The sequence below is a fragment of the Gymnoscopelus microlampas genome (genome assembly GCF_963454915.1).
Source record: "Gymnoscopelus microlampas genome assembly, chromosome: 1".
NCBI classification, from domain to species: domain Eukaryota; kingdom Metazoa; phylum Chordata; class Actinopteri; order Myctophiformes; family Myctophidae; genus Gymnoscopelus; species Gymnoscopelus microlampas.
The window spans coordinates 64,145,973-64,165,170 of record NC_139962.1 but is presented as its reverse complement, the minus strand read 5'-3'; the positions used below and the strand labels follow the sequence as shown (position 1 = coordinate 64,165,170).

The following is a 19,198-nucleotide window of genomic DNA, read 5'->3' as shown; positions in this document are numbered from 1 at the left end:
TGCTCAGTGTTGTGCCAGCGTTCTCTTGTTGTCCCCCATTCTGTAACAAGACTGGATCCCCTGAGGGTGACCTCATGGTTGATGCTGATCTTCCTTGGGGTGAGTTTGTTGGAAAAGTTGGCCCGTTTAGGGGTGCAGTGTTGAGGCTGAGGTTTCTTAAGGTTTGCAGTGAAAGTGTACTTCGTCTTAGGTGGCCCTGTACTGCTCCTCTGTCTGAGGTTGCCTGGAATCTATAACGGTTGATACTCCTGGAGCCGAGGCCTTGGCTTCTTCTCTTGCAGGCTTGACACTTGATACTGAAAGTAGAAAGGCGGGTACTATTAACAACACTGATGCCTTTAGAAAATACAATTATTAATATGGTAATGTTGATAATTGTAATACAACAGAAGCATAATGTATGAGTCTGCATTATTAATGCATAGGAACATTTATTATAGGGATCCCTATAATACAATTTTCGACGCATGCTTGTCTCAACTCTAAAAATAGAAATCGGATTTCTTTTTATTTTTTATATTGTTTAAATATATATATATATATGTTTAGTCAAGATTGATGATAAAAACCGTGCAGCACAAAGTATGCGTATCACTCGTCGTCAACATCAGTGATGTCAAATCACACCAAAGCGAGACACCCGGTCCCAAAGTCTGCCCTTCACCCAAGAAACAGAATGGCAGACTTCACCGTAAAACCTCGCCATAGTGATGACCGGCGGGCAGAAAAGATCACTGATTTGACAGCCAAGATGATAGCTGAAGATATTATGCCTAGGTAACCGGGACGCTCCGTAAGAGGTTTTAAAAGTGTATATCCAGACCATATAGCTACATATTGTTGAACGTGTTGTGTTGTTACGGGGCCAGAGCTCAGCTCTGGAACCGTATTGTTATTGGCAGTATTCTGTCACTTCTTCTTCTTCTGCCACTTTTCGCAGTTCTGGCTGAACCGTGCAGTCGCTTTTTACGAAACTCGGCCATATGGTAGATGGTCATGAAAAACAATCAAGAAATAATTCTCACAATCTTTCGTCCAAAGGTGGCGCTATAGCACTCAATTGAAAATGGCAACTTTGAACAGGTACAACTCATGCCCTGTTTGACCTACAGCCATGAAACTTGGATACACATATGCGTCTCCTCATGCTGAACAACTTTCACCCTCTGACTTTTGACCTCTGACCTTTAGATCTCCCACCATTTTGAATTATATGAAAAACAGTCATTGGCTCCTAACTTCTGCATTTGTTCACTTATGGAAAATCCGTTGGAAATTTTTGTAGGCAGTGGTCCAAAGTTCAAGTGTTAAACGTTTCGTGCAGATTGCTCAAAAATCCCAGGAGGAGATAGATTTTAACTATTACAGTTTTATGAAAATTATTCATCTGTGCCTAAAACATACATGCAGACTCACATTTCTTTGAAACTTTGCAGAAATGTACAGGGTCATTCCAAATATCACTGAAACCAATCTTACTCCAATTGGCCAAAAGGGGGCGCTATAGCAATTTTTTGAAAATGCAGACTTTAAACAGGCATAAGTCATGCCTCGTTTGGCCGAAAGTCGTGAAACTTGCTTACACATGTGCCTTGACTCATGAGGAACACACGTATCGATTTGACCATTAAGCTCCGCCCTTAGATTTTCCGCAATTTTGAGCAGTTTGAAAAATACTTGTTTTTGCCAGTTCTGGCTTAACCGTGCATACGCTTTTTACGAAACTCGGCCATATGGTAGATGCTCATGAAAAACTACCAAAAAATAATTCTCACACTCATTCGTCAAAGGGTGGCGCTATAGCACTCAATTGAAAGTGCCAACTTTGAACAGGTACAACTCATGCCCTGTTTGACATACAACCATGAAACTTCGATACACACATGCGTCTCTTCATGCCCGACAACTTTCGTGGTCTGACTTTTGACCTCTGACCTTTAGATCGCCCACCATTTTGAATTATATGAAAAACAGTCATTGGCTCCTAACTTCTGCATTTTTTCACTTATGGAAAATCCGTTGGAATTTTTTGTAGGCAGTGGTCCAAAGTTCAAGTGTTAAACGTTTCATGCAGATTGCTCAAAAATCCCAGGAGGACTTAGATTTTAACTATTGCAGTTTTATGAAAATTATTCATCTGCCCCTAACACATACATGCAAGACTCACATTTCTTTGAAACGTTGCAGTAATGTAGAGAGTCATTCCAAATATCACTGAAACCAATCTCACTCCAATTGGCCAAAGGGGGGCACTATAGCAATTTTTTGAAAATGCAAATTTTAAACAGGCAAAAGTCATGCCTCGTTTGGCCGAAAGTCGTGAAACTTGCTTACACTTGTGCCTTGACTCATGAGGAACACATCTATCGCTTTGACCAGTAAGCTCCGCCCTTAGATTGTCCGCAATTTTGAGCAGTTTGAAAAACACTTAAACCCAGGATTTTTCAGCTATTTGCGTGAAACTGTATCATCTGTGTGATCTCCTTTTTCACAGTTACTTGTCTGTTGGGCCAATGGCGTCTCCCTTAAATGAATGCCTCACAATCTCAAGGTCGCCAGTTCAAGCCTCACTTGAAGCAGACTTAATTTAAGTTGAATTGCAAACAACATGACTGTATCAATGAATACATGTGCAAATGGTAAAGATAACCTGAAATGCTTATTTGAGAGTACGTTTTTTCAACGTATGACATACTTCATTCTGAAAATAGCTGATCTACAATCTCACAACTTTTCATGGTTTGTGAGCTTGTAGATCGGCTACTTTCACTAGTTTTGGTTCTGAGGAGATGTACAATTTCTTCATTGGTAAATGGTTTGTGAACGAGTGATCTTAGTGTTAGTGAAACAGGGGCTTGGTTCATGAAAGAAGGCAAGAGTTTATGATCTTCAACAGACAATATCAGCCTGGACAAAGCTATAGCACTATAGGTAGTGTTGCAGCCTATTAGTCTGAAGGTTGAGAGTTCGAATCCTGTTAATGGCAGTAGGTTGAGATGTCCAATAAAACCATTATGTTTCCATCTCTCTCTCTCATCAATCTATTGTTTCCATGTCACTCTCTCTCTCTCTTCAATCTATTCCGTTTCCATGTCTCTCTCTCTCTCTATTCACTGGCCCCGTATTATCGCTGCTTGCAGCTATATTTACTATTATGATTTGGCATCTGGAAGGGGAGCTGAGTCTGACATCATTCTTCCTAATTTTGTCAAACGTAGGCCTCGTTAGTTATCGGCTGCTGTAGATTACGGATTAAACAAATGCTCTGTGTTAATAAAAAAATGTTTTTTATTATCATTAGAGCTTTGATGCAAATTCTAAACATGATGGGTACAGCTGCAGCAGTTGTGGTGCTTAACTATTAAAGCTCAGTTTGCCTCTCCTCTAAGCTGCTGCGCAGCCCTCGACTCGCAAAATATGAGTCGTTTCCCATCCCTAATTTGGGAAGCAATGGCGTCAGCAGCAGTGCAGAAGCACAGATGAAAGCTGAGATGAAGCAGCAAGGATGTATAAAGCCTACTGTATGCTTCTGTGACAAAACTATGTATTTTAAACTGAAAGAAGTATTTTTCATTTGACAATACTTAGATTTTGTCGAACGACGCGTCATATGAAACTTTTGCAGAAACACACAAGGCTTTACAGCTCAGTTAAGTGGCTCATAGGTTCACTAGCAAAGCCAGGAGTTCAGATGGAGGCCACGATCTCTTTTCCTTACCAGGTCGGCCAGTTTCTCTATGTTGTTCATTAGAGGGGAGGCTTCCCGAATCACACCTGGGCGGTGTCTTCCTGAGGCCTTTCCTGATATTTGCCAGGAGATTGTCCATGATGCAGCCATCGTCTGGTGGCGGGAGGACTCTTTTGCCTGGCGTGGACAGAGAGCAGAGAGATTAAGACACATACTTTATATTCATTCAAATTATCAAAAGTATTTATCATATTAAAATGACACGCAAAACAAGGGGGGCCCTCTGTTTTAATAAAATATATCATCCTCTTCTGGCATTACTAGGTTAGCAGCCTTGCTATGACACCATTGCCCGTGTGAGCAATAGTGTGTGTGTGTGTGTGTGTGTGTGTGTGTGTGTGTGTGTGTGTGTGTGTGTGTGTGTGTGTGTGTGTGTGTGTGTGTGTGTGTGTGTGTGCTCAACAGCGATGACACAACTGTAAGAGAAATGGCCCGACAGTATCTCCTCACGCACCTGCAGCGACGCAAAATACCACCCGCGGAGGAGAATGACGCGCAATTTCTCGGCTTTAAAATAAAGGAGAATGGAAAATTGGACATCAGAACCCCGGGGTTCGGTGTGCGTTCCGACTGGATGGACCTAAATGACTTGTGCCAGCGCTCTGGATTACAGCTGAAGTGGGCGGCGCGCGACGGCTCCGCTGTTGCGCTCAACAACATCATCACAGACCCGCTCATCAATGCACTGTACTGTGTAGAAGTTTGGGGAAATACCTATAAAAGCACTTTAAATAAGATTTGTATTTTACAAAAACGAGCAGTAAGGATAATTAATGGAGCAGGATACCTTGATCATACTAATAATCTGTTTTTACAATCTCATATTCTAAAGTTTCCAGATCTAGTGAAATTTAAAACGGCACAAATCATGTTTAAAGCCTGGAATAAGAGTTTACCTGGAAACATCCAGAAGCTTTTTAAGGAGAGTGATGGAAAATATGATTTAAGAAACAAACATAATTTTAAACAGATGATAATTATTCATTCAACACTGAAACAAATGTGCATTTCAATATCAGGTATTAATCTTTGGAATAATCTTGATATAAGTATCAAAAACTGCAGAAATGTTAAACAGTTCAAGCGATGTTATAAGCAGTCATTTATACTACATTATGGTCAGATCATTTTATACTGAAGTTACTATGATTATTTGCTTTATATGAAATGTTTTTTTTTTAATTGACTATTTTCTTTACTTTATATGATCTTTTATTACTTTTAGTAGGATCGATTTATATGTATTATATGTAAACTGTGTACTCATTTTATGGTATATCAATTTGTATTAAATATTGTGTTACAATAGGTTATTTGTCATGGTAAGAAGGGGGCCGGACTAGATAAGCATTTGCTTCCTCCTGTCCCTTCTTGAACAAATGTTTTGAAATTGTGATGATGATGTATGGAGTCTTCTGTACTTTTAAATTGTTCAAGATAAATAAAGATCAAATCAAATCAAATGCGCGCGCGACCTACGCGTTGGACGACGGCGCGCAACAGGAGCTGTCCGTCAAAACTGCGAGGGCCTCAATATTGACAATGAAGAGATCGCAGAGTGCCCAGCACTGCGATTTTCATTTTCATCCTTTCGTGGACGACGGATTCATTCCTAGAATACCCACAAAATCTACACCTGATGGAGACAGAAAAGGGTAATCCACGGGAAATGAAAAACGAAAAACACTCGGACTTCTACCTACTCGACACTACAGAAACAAAGCATCTGGGGTTCGCGGCTGGAGCTCTCCATATGCTCCTAGCCATGGACTCGACTAGAAAGTACGCGCCCCCGACAGGACGCATGGACCGAAGATTTTTAATCATCATTCTTCTTCTCCTGTCGGGTGATATCCACGTTAATCCAGGCCCAGTTACCACCAGGCAAACTTCTGCCCGTCTGGCGAGAGAGGCAAACTTGGCCAACGAAGCTAGCGCTGCTAACGTTGCTATCGTTGCCAGCGACAACGTCGCACAACAACAACAAACCCACGCCGCTAGCTCTCGTTCCCAACAAGCCAACGCACCCTCGGACTGCATCAACACCACAGCTGTACTCGCCGCTCCACGACGCGCGACGGAGAGACGCTGCGCAACGGAAGAAACCTATCCACGGACACTTCTGGCGGTTCCAGGCGGCACAAGGACCAGGATGGACCCCCGTGGACACAGACGAAGGCCCCCCTCAACCCCCCATCCCCCCATCCCCCAAGCCCCACAGCTGGTTGCTTACCACCGAGAACCAGACGATGCCCAACCCCCCACCCCCCCCCAACCCCCACAGATGGCCGCGCACAGCGAAACAGAGGCTTTGATGGACGCTAACACCTCAACACCCCCCTCCCCCCCCGATACTGCTTCTCTCTGTGGACTATCAGTGGACAGTCATCTTTTCATTGAACAAATGAAAAAATCGTTTGGCGTTGGCTTGCACATGATACACCTCAATGTGAATTCCCTTGTAGGAGACAAGCTAACACAAATCAAGCAGATGTTTTATGATGGTAAGGTTGACATTTTAACTTTCTCTGAAACGAAACTTGATCATACGATAGATGATACTGATATTGAGATTGAAAACTACAAACTTTTCAGAAAAGATAGAAACAGAAACGGGGGCGGCGTATGCATGTATGTACATAAAGACAATGTCTGCATCCTTCGTGAAGACCTGAATGATGCAGACATTGAAGCGGTGTGGGTCGAGATCATTTTTGAAAATGCTAAACCTGTGCTAGTCGGTACCATATACAGACCTCCTAACCAGACTGATTTCTATGATAGACTTGATGAATGTTTAGCTAAAGTGGACAATGAGGAGACAGTACTTCTTGGTGACTTTAACACTGACATGCTCCGTAAGGAAGCGTCAGTGTTTAAGTCATTCAGGGGGTTTTGTAATCGGCACTCACTCCACCAGCTGATCACTCAGCCCACAAGGCTGTGTGTTTCCACTCAAACTATCATAGATCTCATTCTAACAACGGACAAGGACAAAATCCTCAATAGTGGTGTTTCTACCTGTGGCATATCTGATCATAACATGATCTTCTGCACCAGAAAGAAACGTAAACCAAAGACCGGTTACCACCAAACAGTCACGATCAGAGACCTCAAAAACTACAAGAGTGAGGACTTAGATCACAGACTGGAGGAACAGGATTGGTCCGACGTACTAAACAGCACACAGGTAGACGAATCTTGGCTTGGTTTCAAAACCAAATTCATTCCAATTTTGGACAGTGTGGCTCCCATGAAAACCATCAGGGTCAAAACCCGCTCGGTTCCATGGATGAATTCGGATATCCTTACTACCATGAAAGTCAGAGACAAAAAGTGTTCTGACTATCATAAAAGTAGGATCAAACTTGCCAAAAGCTTCAATAAAGGTCTCGAATCCCACGTAGCGAAACTCAAAAAAGAGAAAAACATGCTAAGAAACAAGGTTAATGGCATGCTGTTGTTAGCAGAAAAAAGCTACCTCGATGGCAAAATTGAGGAAAATCAAAACAAACCACGTGAGCTCTGGAAGCTATTCAACAACCTACTAGGCTGCAGCAAGAAATTGAAAACCAGGTTTACAAACATAAACCTCAAGGTGAATGACACTCTCATTTCATCCAAACGGGAAGTGAGTAAAATCCTCAACATATTCTTCACGACCGTGGCCTCAGAGTTAGTTGAAAAACTACCCCCTCACTCTGGGAGTCATGGTGGAGAGTATGTTGATTCATTTTACGATAAACAGGGTGTACGCAAAGACGATTTTAAACTCTCCCCTGTGTCAACAGATGAGGTGTTTAAAAAATTGAGTGCACTCCAACAACACAGAGCCACAGGTCCCGACAACATCCCCGCTAAATTTCTAAAAGACTCAGCCGCCTCCATTGCCCCAATCATTACCCACATAATAAACCTCTCCATCATACAGGGACGGGTCCCTAACGACTTCAAAAAAGCAAGAGTGACCCCTCTGTACAAAAAAGGAAACCAATTAGACCCTGGCAACTACCGCCCTATTTCTATTCTTAGCTCCATCTCGAAAGTCATGGAAAAAATAGTCTATGAACAGGTTGATAAGTACCTTGCCGAAAAAAATCTAATTTACGAATTCCAATCTGGTTTCAGAACAAACCACTCCACTGACACATGCCTTCTCTATTTGAACGACTCTATCAAACAAGATGTCGACAAGGGCAAATATTGCGGCATGGTCATGCTGGACCTCCAGAAGGCTTTTGACACCGTTAATCACCCAATTATGATCAATAAGCTCAAAGCAATAGGCTTTGACGACACGTCGGTGAACTGGATGAGATCCTACCTGGAAGGGAGGGAGCAAGTGGTGGAAGTAAACGGCACCCAGTCCCCTCCCCTCCCAGTGACTTGTGGTGTTCCTCAAGGAAGCATACTAGGACCACTACTGTTCCTGATATATGTGAATGATATGTCTTCAGCTTGCGACTGCAAACTGTTCCTGTTCGCAGATGACTCGGCTCTGCTGGTCTCGGACAGGGACAGGCTGCAGGTTGAGAAAACCCTCAGCACTGAACTCAACAAGATCTGCATCTGGCTCTCCGACAACAAACTCTCATTACACCTGGGTAAAACTGAATCCATCCTCTTTGGGTCCAACCCTAACCTTAGAAAGGCTGAGAGTTTCACGATCAAAGTGGGTGAAAATGTTATCACAAGAAAGGAGGAAATTACCTACTTGGGTTCCATCTTGGAGGCAAACCTCTCAGGTGACAAAAACGCTGAAAAGACGATCAAAAAGGTCCACAAAATAACACGGAGGATGTGGAGACTTGATCGTAAAGTCAGTAAAAATACTCTGAAGATTCTTGTAGGGGCCCTCATACAAGGTCATTATGATTATGCATGCACTTCATGGTATCACAACACCTCCAAGGCCCTAAAAACAAGGCTCCAAACATCCCAAAACAAACTTGTAAGGCTACTTCTTGGCCTCAATTACAAAACCCATCTAACCCCTGATCATTTTGCTAGGCTTGGATGGCTTAGGGTTGAGGACAGAGTACAGCAACTTGCTATGGGCCTGGTCTTCAAGATACACCACAACATTGGGATCCCCCTGTATTTGTCAAAATACTTCCAAAATGTTAATCAAGTCCATGATCATAACACCAGAGGCAGCTCCACAAACCATGTTCAACCCAGATTTGGCACAACAAAGGGAATGAACTCTTTCTCATGCTATTCATCTAAAATGTGGAATGCCCTACCAAAAGGAGTAAAGGAGTGCAAAACCCTACTCACTTTCAAAAATGCCCTAAAGATACACCTTCAGGAGGCTGCAATTCAAAAATGGCCCCTGTCCAAGTCCTAACCTACCCCATGTCCTAACCTAACCCCCCCCCCCCTCTCTTTCTTTTTTGTACATATTTTTCACCCTTCATACCAGTAACCTGTAAACTGATTGTATGACATTCTGTATAGTAGTGTGTATATCTGTCTGTCTCTTATATGTCAACATGATTTGTGTGCATGGGGATCTCATCTTAAACAAGCTACGTGCTTAACTGAGCTATCCAGTTTAGTAGACCTTGTATTGCGAATTTGTACTTCCATGTACTGTTATGTACTGTCATGTACTGTTCTCATGTCTTACTAAATAAAGTACATCAATCAATCAATCAATCAATCAATCAATCAATCAAGCATTGGACTAGTTTAAGCCTGCAGGGAAAACTGGCTCATCTACCCTCTGCAAATTACTCTCTGTCACACTCCATCCTCTCAAACACCACCATTGGAGAGGACATTCTCATACTTACCATCAAGGCCCGCCTACAAGTTCTGCCTACAAAATACAACTTGGCAACCTGGTATCCATCCATGAACCACACTGCATTCACCATCCACATCCTACCCCAAGCAATAAAGAGACAATGGCCCACATCCTCAATGGCTGCAGCTTTTACAAAGGACTGTATATTGCCAGGCACGACAAGCTGGTGGATCTAATTTCCAGAGACATCAGAGAAGTACAGGACATAACATCTAAAATGTATTTGCACAGCACTGCTCACACAAACTGGTTTGAACACAATTCCACTGATGATAATATTTTCTGCAATATTCCAAATGCTCCAGATATTATTTTCATTAATGAAACAAGTAAATCAGTTGTCATCTTTGAAATAGGCTGTTCTTTTGATCTGTATATGGACATTTGCTTCACATCCAAACTCATGAAATATCAGCCTTAGGTAGAGTGCATCAAGTCACTTGGATACAGCTGCCAGTTCATTGTGCTTGTGTTTGGAAGTCTGGGGCATGTCCACAGACTCGCGCTACGTGGACTGCAACTTGGAGGACTGCAGAAGGTCGCTGCAAAAAGACTGGCCAAGTACTGCTCAGTCTCTGCAGTGATTGGCAGCCTCTCTATCTTTAAGAGGCGGTGCTTTGTCTATCCTTGAGTGGACTAACATTTTCTGATATATATTGTTGCCTGGTGCTCAATTATAATCACTGCTCTGCATGCATATTATTATCCCACTGTGTTTTAAATATATTGCATACAGTGTCTGGCCATGCCTTCATTTGAAACCCTCTTCAAAAAATGTTTGGATCTTGTATGCTACTGTATTTTGTAGATCCAAATAAAAGTATTACAATTTACACGATGAAGGAAGAAGAGTCATAGGAGAATATGCAGCTGTGTCACATTGCAAAACGAGAGAGAGAGAGAGAGAGAGAGAGAGAGAGAGAGAGAGAGAGAGAGAGAGAGAGAGAGAGAGTGAGTGCTCACTTAGTTTTCCATTCTCTCCTTTCTGTCTCTTGGATTCTTCTTCTTCCAGTTGTTTCCTTCTCTTCTCTGCCTTGGCTGCTTGTTCTTTACGGTTTTTGTTTTCCTGGGGGTGGGAGATAAAACAAAACATGTAAACACTTTAATCTTTTCCATATTTTTTAATTGTACTGTGTAGATCTGTGAACAGTGAAAATATTCTCCATAGCATCTCTCACACTATACAGTACATGCAACTTCTAAAATGCCTCTGATGTATGACAATGTATGACAAACATGCAATGTAGCAGGAACAATGGTTCAGAGAGTACCATCAACACCTCCCTAACCTTCAAGGCCTTGATGAAGTGTCCCCGGAAAGTCTTGATGGTTCCAAAGAGCTCCTCCAGGGAGAGCTGATCAGCATCTTCACATAGGTACACAGCCAGCACTTCTCTTTTTGTCAATCTCCAAGAACTGCTCGTCTAAAGCTCTGCATGCCTGCAGGTTTTCCTGGTGAAGAGAAACCAGACCATTTGGGGAGCATTAAGATTCCAGTGCATTTTTGTATTTGAATGCTCAGTTTTGTGTTGTCATCTCCATGAAGAGAATGTGGAGAACTTCTATACATGTACCTACCTCAATGACTTCTGCATATTGCTCTGTCACATCTTCTACAGAGTTGGAGACTTTCTTGGCGGTGTCCTTCAGTCGTTGCAATAAGGCAGCAGCCTCTGACTGGCTAGACTTCAGGTCAACACTAAAGACAAATACAATGGTGGCATAGTTGCTTTTTTCATGGCAATTACAGATCCATGAACTGAGAAAAAGAAAACATAAACTAGAATAGATCAAAAGTATAGGTTATTACCTTGCTGCTTTTTCACAGATCTCTAGCTCATCCGCCAGTGCCAAACTTTCCGGGTGCTTCAACTCTGCTTCCTGGGCAAAACAAGCCACATAGGGTGTAATTAAACATGTTCAAGGGTGACTTGGCCGATCTTTAACCTCGATCCTATCATTAATTTTCCAGTGCATTCTGTATGTGTGTGTTTGTGGACAGAAATTCTTCTGTATTTCTGTTTGTATTCATCTAAATCCATGCGATACAGATATCAGATATCCTCACAATAGAACAATGTAGGCTTGAGGTTAAAAATAACCAAATATGCCATTTAATTTTTAACAGTAGGGTTTGAGTAGGGTTTCTGAAGAATCATAAGAACGCACCTTCAGGATGTGATGAAGCAGTGTGATTCCACTCTCGTTGGCTTTGGTCTCAGTGAGACCGAGCAGAGAGCTGAGCTTGAACCCTTCTGCATTACCCGTGTGAACTCCCTGAATGTAGACATATTATACAGTAGCTTATTAAGATCAAGATCATAGTTTAAATGTCAGCAAGGATGAAATCTAATTGAGCAGGGAAGGAGCGCTTCTTACATAGTTCAGGAAGTTTCCCACATCCAGGATACACCTGCAGAAACTGGGCAAGAGGTTGCTATTCCTGAGGGCTGAGAAAACATACAGTGGTTCATGTAGATTACTAGTCTTGTAGTTATTTGGTGCTCAGTTGCATGTTCACACATGGGCATGAGAAGAGGTTGCATTAAGTCAAAAGGTTAATGAACAGTTTACTTTATATATTCATCTATGACAGACAGAGGGCTCAGTGTGAACATGACGTCACCAGTGGAAAACGTATGTTTATACTGTAGAATTCTGTTGACTTACACTGGCAGGCATTCACCACTAGTTGGGCTTTAGTTTTGAGCATGTCCAGCACTGAAGCTGTCTCCTTACACAGCAACATACACTGAATCCTCAACTCGTAGCTGGAGAGGCAAAGGAAATGCAGTTGATAACGATGAATCGAACGACAATATGTAAACAATACAGTATAGGTTAAATTTAAGACCATGATCTACAGACAGATGAAAAGTAAGAACATTTACCATGGGACAGAGAGAAGTGAATTGTAGAAGCGGTCTACATTAGCCAACTTGTCTTTCTCTTCCTCTTTCTGGTCTTGGAATGTCTTAAAATTTTTAATCTACATTGAGGCAGAAAACAGTCACCCACAACATGTCTTGTTAAGATATGGGAAGTTATGTATGGATGAGAACATTTTGTCCAAGTTATATTGTGCAACATGCTCGTAGTGCCAACCTCGTCTTTTTCTGGAAGGAGTTTTAGAAGCTGTTTAAGCACCTCCACGTCAAACTTGGTCCGATCCCCCTTCTGGATCATAGCTACAACGTCTTCATTCGAGCTGGGTAGAAAAGGGGGCAAAATATTCAGCTAGGGATGGTCCAACGCGGTCGGACAGAAACAACACTGGGAAAATATCTCACCATTTGAACTGTATCAGGAATATGTACCGCATCATGTGTTTCTCTGGATTAAGGAAGGTAATCTAAAGAAGGAAGAGAAACGATGAAGGGAATATATTAATTGTTTAGAGCATATTATTGGTTGTTCAGCATTGACATGTTTGGGAGTGCTACAGCTCTGAGGGGCTGCCTTGAGTGACCAAGCATACCTCTTTAGACTCCTTCTTGGGCTCGTCTTTGGGCTTGGTCACCGGGAAACAGAACAATTTCTCAATGAGGCTGTAGTTGGGCTCAAGAGCGGGAGGGATCTTCTGAGACAATGTCCATATGGAGTTACCATCTGTGTTGAGGTGCAAGGTGAAGGAGAATCACTTACAATGAGCCATAACCTGACAGCATTACATTTTATATCACACTTCATGGCTGCAACTAATTATTATTTTCATGATCCATTAATCTGTTTTTATTGTTTTCAATTAATCTATTCATTTAAATTAGACCATAAAATGATAGTAATGTTTACCCATCAGACTAAAACAGATAATATGGAACAAAACAAGATATTCAGAGCATCAAAATAAATAAAACGTTTGCGGCATAGGTCTGCTCAGAGACCTCCATGCCCTTCCATGCACATGATGCATGGAATGCCACAGGCAGGGAGAACAGCAAGCAAAGACCCTCCCAGGTATGACAGATCAGAGCAGCAGTAACCATAGCACAACAATGATATTAGTAAGATCAGATGTGTATAAAGAGGGGGAGCTGGGGTGGAGGTGGGCTTAGCTGAGCTGAGCATCAGATGATAGGGAAGTTGGCGGGAATCAGCTGATTCTCAGAGGCTGGCTTAATATTGTGTCTTAGGAGAACTATACTCTTATTGTAAATAGCAAATATTAGAAATGTTTATATGATCACTAAATCAATTATTTTGATATTATTTACTGAATTTAAATATGATACCTTTTCTATTGATCGATTAATCATTCAATGAATCGTTTCACCCCAGTATTTGCTTCCCTTTTCTTGTCAGGAAAAAAATATGTCTAATACTTTGTTAAATGTTACTATACTAAATGCTAAATATTATCTTAGAAAATGCACATGGTTCTTCTACTCACCAGTAACGGCCCGAAGCTTTTGCCAGTTGAGCTTCTTCATCTTCAGAGTCGGGCATCGGGCTGTCCTGGCTGGGACCATCGGAGAATGGCCAGGGGGGGGGGGGGGGGAGGGAGTAGAGGAGAGAGTGGAGAAGCGAGTGGAGGAGAGGGTGGAGGACAGGGTGGAGGAGAGGGTGGAGAAGAGAGTGGAGGAGAGGGTGGAGAAGAGAGTGGAGGAGAGGGTGGAGGAGAGGCACACAGTGGCATTTGGGCGGTTGAGGTGGTCCTGTCAGATCTGTCTTTGTCTCCGTCCATGTGGTCTGTCTGAATGGCCTTGTCTGCCTTCCTGACCAGCTGGCCGTCGACATCATTCTGAACAACGCCGCTCTTGCCTTTGGAGAACGTCAAGCGCTGCAAGATCTTCTCAGAGGATTCCATCCGAGCTGGAACCCCCAAAAGCAGAGACGCAGAGGAACCACATTTAAAAACTACCTCTCATTGACAATGTTCACAAGGCGTGATTTTGCTCTCACAACACACTCTGTGCTGGAAATGATAGTTTCTCACTGCCATGTGAATAATGTCCTCTATAAATACACCCACCGTAAAGTAAACCACATTTGAACATCATGATCTATGTATGACTTTCCTTCACAAAAAAACACAAACTGAACCAAAGTCTTAATTCAGAAAGATAACCTTCTGGATTTCTGTTTGTGTTCATCTAAATGCATGTGTAAACTCACAGTCTTGGGCCAGCAGGACGGCTCTGTTAGTCAGAGCCTCCAGGGCCTGCCAGACGTCACAGCGCTCAGGCCCCAGATGTAGCAACGTCTGTAGGATGGACAACAGCTGTAGGGAGGCTGGGGAGCTGCTCACCTGGATGAACACAGCAACAGATATATACACATAAACCACAAAAAGTACAAACTGAAGATAAGTTTATTCTGCAAAGGCACCTTTTGTTCTTTGAATAATTGTGCTTCTCATTTGTATAGATCATGATTTAACACTTGAGTGGTATGGTCCATTCTTCACCAGCCACACAGTAAAACATTCATATCTGAACTTTGTTTCGTTTATTTACCTTCAGTTAGTACTAGAGTTCTCAAATTCTACCCGAACCCGACCCGACCCGACGTTTTCGGGCCGAGCCGGGCCTCATAAGTATGCTAATTGGTCGGGCAGAGCCGAGCCTCGGGCTCAATGAAAAAAAATGTTTTTTTTAATGTTTTCTTTTCTTTTTTTTAATAATATATTTTTTAATTCTGTTCTGTCTGAATGTGTATTTATCTATTATGAAGATGGCGCTGACTGGCTGGCGTTAACTTGCACTGTGCTGCTCAGGGAGGGCTCAGGCAGCAGAGCGAGAGAGAGTAAAAAAAAACGATTCTGGGGCGAGCGTTCCGGTTACCATCGGAACGCTCGCCCCAAAGCACACTCGCCCCCATTCATTTCGCGGACAGAGGCCGCCGGATTAGACCTGGGGCGAGTGTGTTTTGAGACGAGCGTTTTGTGATTTCATTCACCGCTTGTTTACAAGTCGAATTTGGGGAAACAAAATAATTAGGAGCTCAAAAAAAATACAAGAGATATCTGTGCAACAGCTGCAAAGTGTGCACATTTAAAGGGATAGTTCAGATTTTTTGAGTATTTTCTGTAGGAAATACTTACCATTAATGTAGTGGTTGCAAAGGTATTAATTGATTGCCCGAGTCCCGTGGTCAGAGTTATGGTCCGTTTCTGATAAATATGCATGTAGTTCCGGTAGATTAGTAGATTTGGTGGGGGCCGCTCATTAAAAATAATAAATAAAAAAAAACTAGCGTCATTTGTATTGTTGACCTATTTCTACCATATAGAGCAGGTTTCGTTCAATTTCGACCCCTCTGTCACATGGTACTATTTTTTGTGTCATATATTTTGTGCGTGAGTAGGCTGCCGCGGCGCAGTGATTCTGGACACAAACATTAGTACCATGTGACAGAGGGGTCGAAATTGAACGAGACCTGCTCTATATGGTAGAAATAGGTCAACAATACAAATGACGTTAGTTTTTTTAATTTATTTATTTTTAATGAGCGGCCCCCACCAAATCTACTAATCTACCGGAACTACTTCATATTTATCAGAAACGGACCATAACTCTGACCACGGGACTCGGGCAATCAATTAATACCTTTGCAACCACTACATTAATGGTAAGTATTTCCTACAGAAAATACTCAAAAAATCTGAACTAACCCTTTAAGCAAGTATTTTAAAACAGTGAAACCTACCGAGGAAAAAGAAACAGAAAGTGAAAGTGATTTCTGCGACTCCAGTACAAAAACCCACGGCAAATAAAGTCGGTCTACACCAGCCTTCAATAGCGGTACATTCAGTGGTCAGGTTCGTTCAGAAATCAATTGAAGAACGCAGGAGCGAGCTTTCCATATAGTACAGTGCATATTATAAAACCTTGTGATGAACCTACATGTCCTGTACGGACCAAGTACGCTTGTTAACATGATGACGCCAATAGCTTTAAATGATGTAAACATTATCGGTGGTGGGCAAAGAAAGTTGACTGCTCTTGCCTTCCCCACCAGCACAGGTTTGGATTACCAACACGATTACTATCAAATAGTTATGGCTCACCTTGTTGAACAGAGTAGTGAACACCTCCAGGTGATTGCTCATGTCAATGCCTCCATAGACCCCCAACAACTCATCCTCATCCTCAGCCATGGCCACTTCAAAAGCTTCACATTGAATAATCAAGTCTTCATCCTCTTTCTCCCTGCAAGCCAGGAAAGCACAGATTACAGCTGGGCATTGGGAGGCTTTAGAGCTCAGAGGATGGGCAATAGCACTTAAGAAAGTAGAGCAATATTGGAACATATTCTCCAACTTTCATTTGATTATACAACAATATACAGTATTCAGTGAAAACATTTAACTAAAATGATCTAGCATGGTCTTGCATTATGAATTAAATAAATTAAATTAAATTAAAATGTATTCAATACATAGAAATCCTATAGAAATAGGAATTGACTGATTCAACCATTATGATAACACAGAGGGAATGTTCACGCTCACCTCAATTTGGGAAGCATATCAAGTAATTGCAGCCCTGGAAGACAACAACAAAACACATTTGTGAGTTTTCATTGGGAATGCTTAATGAATTCAAAGAACACAAGCTGGCTGCTAGCAGGAAAGTCACAGGTGTGCAATTCCAAAATAGGGGATGGTCAAAGCATTGCCACGCTTCCCTGTCGACATAGACATAAAATCTCTTTTTTGTGTATACTGTAGATGTATTTGTGTACTGTCTGTTGGCAACACCCTGCCATGTGCATGTGTGACTGTACCCTAAAAGTGTGATCAGCATCTTGTCAAATGAGGCACATTTTGTATCAATGAAATCAATTAAAGGTTATTTTTTAAAGCAAAATCACAGCGTGACCTTGCTACCGGATGATAATTGTTGAGACTAGATTGCTGATAAATTGTTGAGCAGCAGCTCAACAGGGAAGGTGACAATTACTGGTGCCACAGCTTACCGATAAACTCCTTTCTCATCTTATCTCTCTCCCTGAGGTCGCCTGTCCCAAAGATGAGGGCATTGATGATGCAGAGCAGGGTGACCATGTAAGGCACGTTGTCTGTGGCCTGCATCTCATTCATGATCACACTGAAGCGATACTGCTGGGTCTTCACGCCCTGAGGAGAACAATCAGACACCTTATGAATTTAATATCCATTTGGAGAAATTTGACTGTGATGAGGTCACCGATGAAAAAGCTTTTATCGGTCACAGAAACTGTACCTTGTAATGAAGAAAGAGACAGTGAAAGTGTCATTTGAAGTGTAAAAGCTCAATAAAGTTTCAACTTTCAGAATGACTCCTCCGCAGGTGGACTGCTTACCTTGTAGTGGTTGAGCGCATCCAGAGCCAGGCGGTAACCATCTGAGGAGAACATGCTGAGGGCAGCTAGCAGCTCAAACACCTGCATCTTCACCATAGTGTTGGACGTGTCTAAGGCTGTGGAGCATCACAGGTACATGATACATCAGTATGGGTATGGTCCCATCTATTTAATGAACCACAATATATCTTCCATTCCTCTTCCTCTATGTAGACTCATGATGGATGCTGTTTTTCAGCACTGTGTTTGGCAGTGTAACTTGAACTTTGAAATGTTGCCCTGTGAGTATGAAGTGTTGTTCTTTAAGTAAGTGTTGTTCATTGTGTGTGTCAAGGCAATGAAATCCAATATCTGTTCTAAGTGTGCTGCTATTTTATAGATTTTGAGGCTGAAGTGAACCTTAACCTTGACTCAAGGCTTACTGAATATTGAGCTGGGTTTGAGAAGCCAGCAAAGTAGACCGGTAAAATAAGAAAGGGCCACTGACAAAGAATGTTATGGTTCTTTGGATGCACAAATAGATTATTTATTTACAATAGTCCAACAGCACATAGTGCTGATGATGGTCTGAGGACCATCATCAGACCATCATGTTGCAAAGCGGCCCTGACATCTAGTATATATAATTTGTGTCTGTTATGTTAAGTGACAGGTCTTTCATATACTGAGCATTTGCTCAACAGAAGCTGCCATGGACCAACCTTGGGAGAGCTTGCGGACATAGCCCTCGTTTTCCACTATGAAGTGGATGCCTGTTGAGGAGTTCATGACCGCTCGCACACAGTTGACGCAGGTCAGCTGCAGGAGGGCGTCTGTGATGCGAGAACAACCACGGCCAGAGAGACGGTCCAGTGCCTCCAGGAGGAGATCCAGACCTTTCAGCTCCAGGAACTGGACCATCCATGTCTGGTCACTGCCCTCCAGGCGATGCTTTAGGCCAGAGTAGTTGACCAAAGAAGGGACCAGCAGCAGCCTGATGCACAGCTCTGGGTCGGCATTCTCCACGTTGGCTTCTTCCAGAAGATCCCTGACTGTTGCCCACATCTTCTTTCCATCTGGCTTCACCGACATCATGGATAAAATAGACTGTGGACGGAAGAAAGACCGTTTGATTGTCAAGACAACTGAGAATGACCACAGATTTAATGCAGGCATTTGTAAAACATGTGATTACTTGTCCACAGCTTGTAATATCAACATCATTTGGTCCTGCATTTTCCATGACTCACAGTGTAGCCTATAGTACCAAAAACAACTTTCAGACACTCTCAGTCACTGAGATCCTTATGAGCCAGGCCACCTTGGCATGCGGACTGGTTCAACATTTCTCAATGCAGTCAATATCTAACCTG

General features: G+C 42.3%; 1 protein-coding gene across 1 annotated transcript; it reads right to left on the bottom strand.

The window, feature by feature from the left end:
- Window positions 1–186: 186 nt before the first annotated feature.
- On the bottom strand, window positions 187–18,917 carry LOC311046457 (inverted formin-2-like; the record flags this gene model as incomplete). Its single annotated transcript, XM_084058768.1, is given in 21 exon segments — window positions 187–296; window positions 3,719–3,865; window positions 10,524–10,626; window positions 10,850–10,949; window positions 10,951–11,012; window positions 11,139–11,259; window positions 11,371–11,441; window positions 11,730–11,837; window positions 11,940–12,010; window positions 12,231–12,331; window positions 12,452–12,549; window positions 12,666–12,768; window positions 12,851–12,912; window positions 13,039–13,169; window positions 14,109–14,372; window positions 14,676–14,808; window positions 16,570–16,711; window positions 17,014–17,047; window positions 17,481–17,640; window positions 17,847–17,962; window positions 18,548–18,917. Coding segments are annotated over 21 exon segments (2,607 nt in total).
- Window positions 18,918–19,198: the final 281 nt, after the last annotated feature.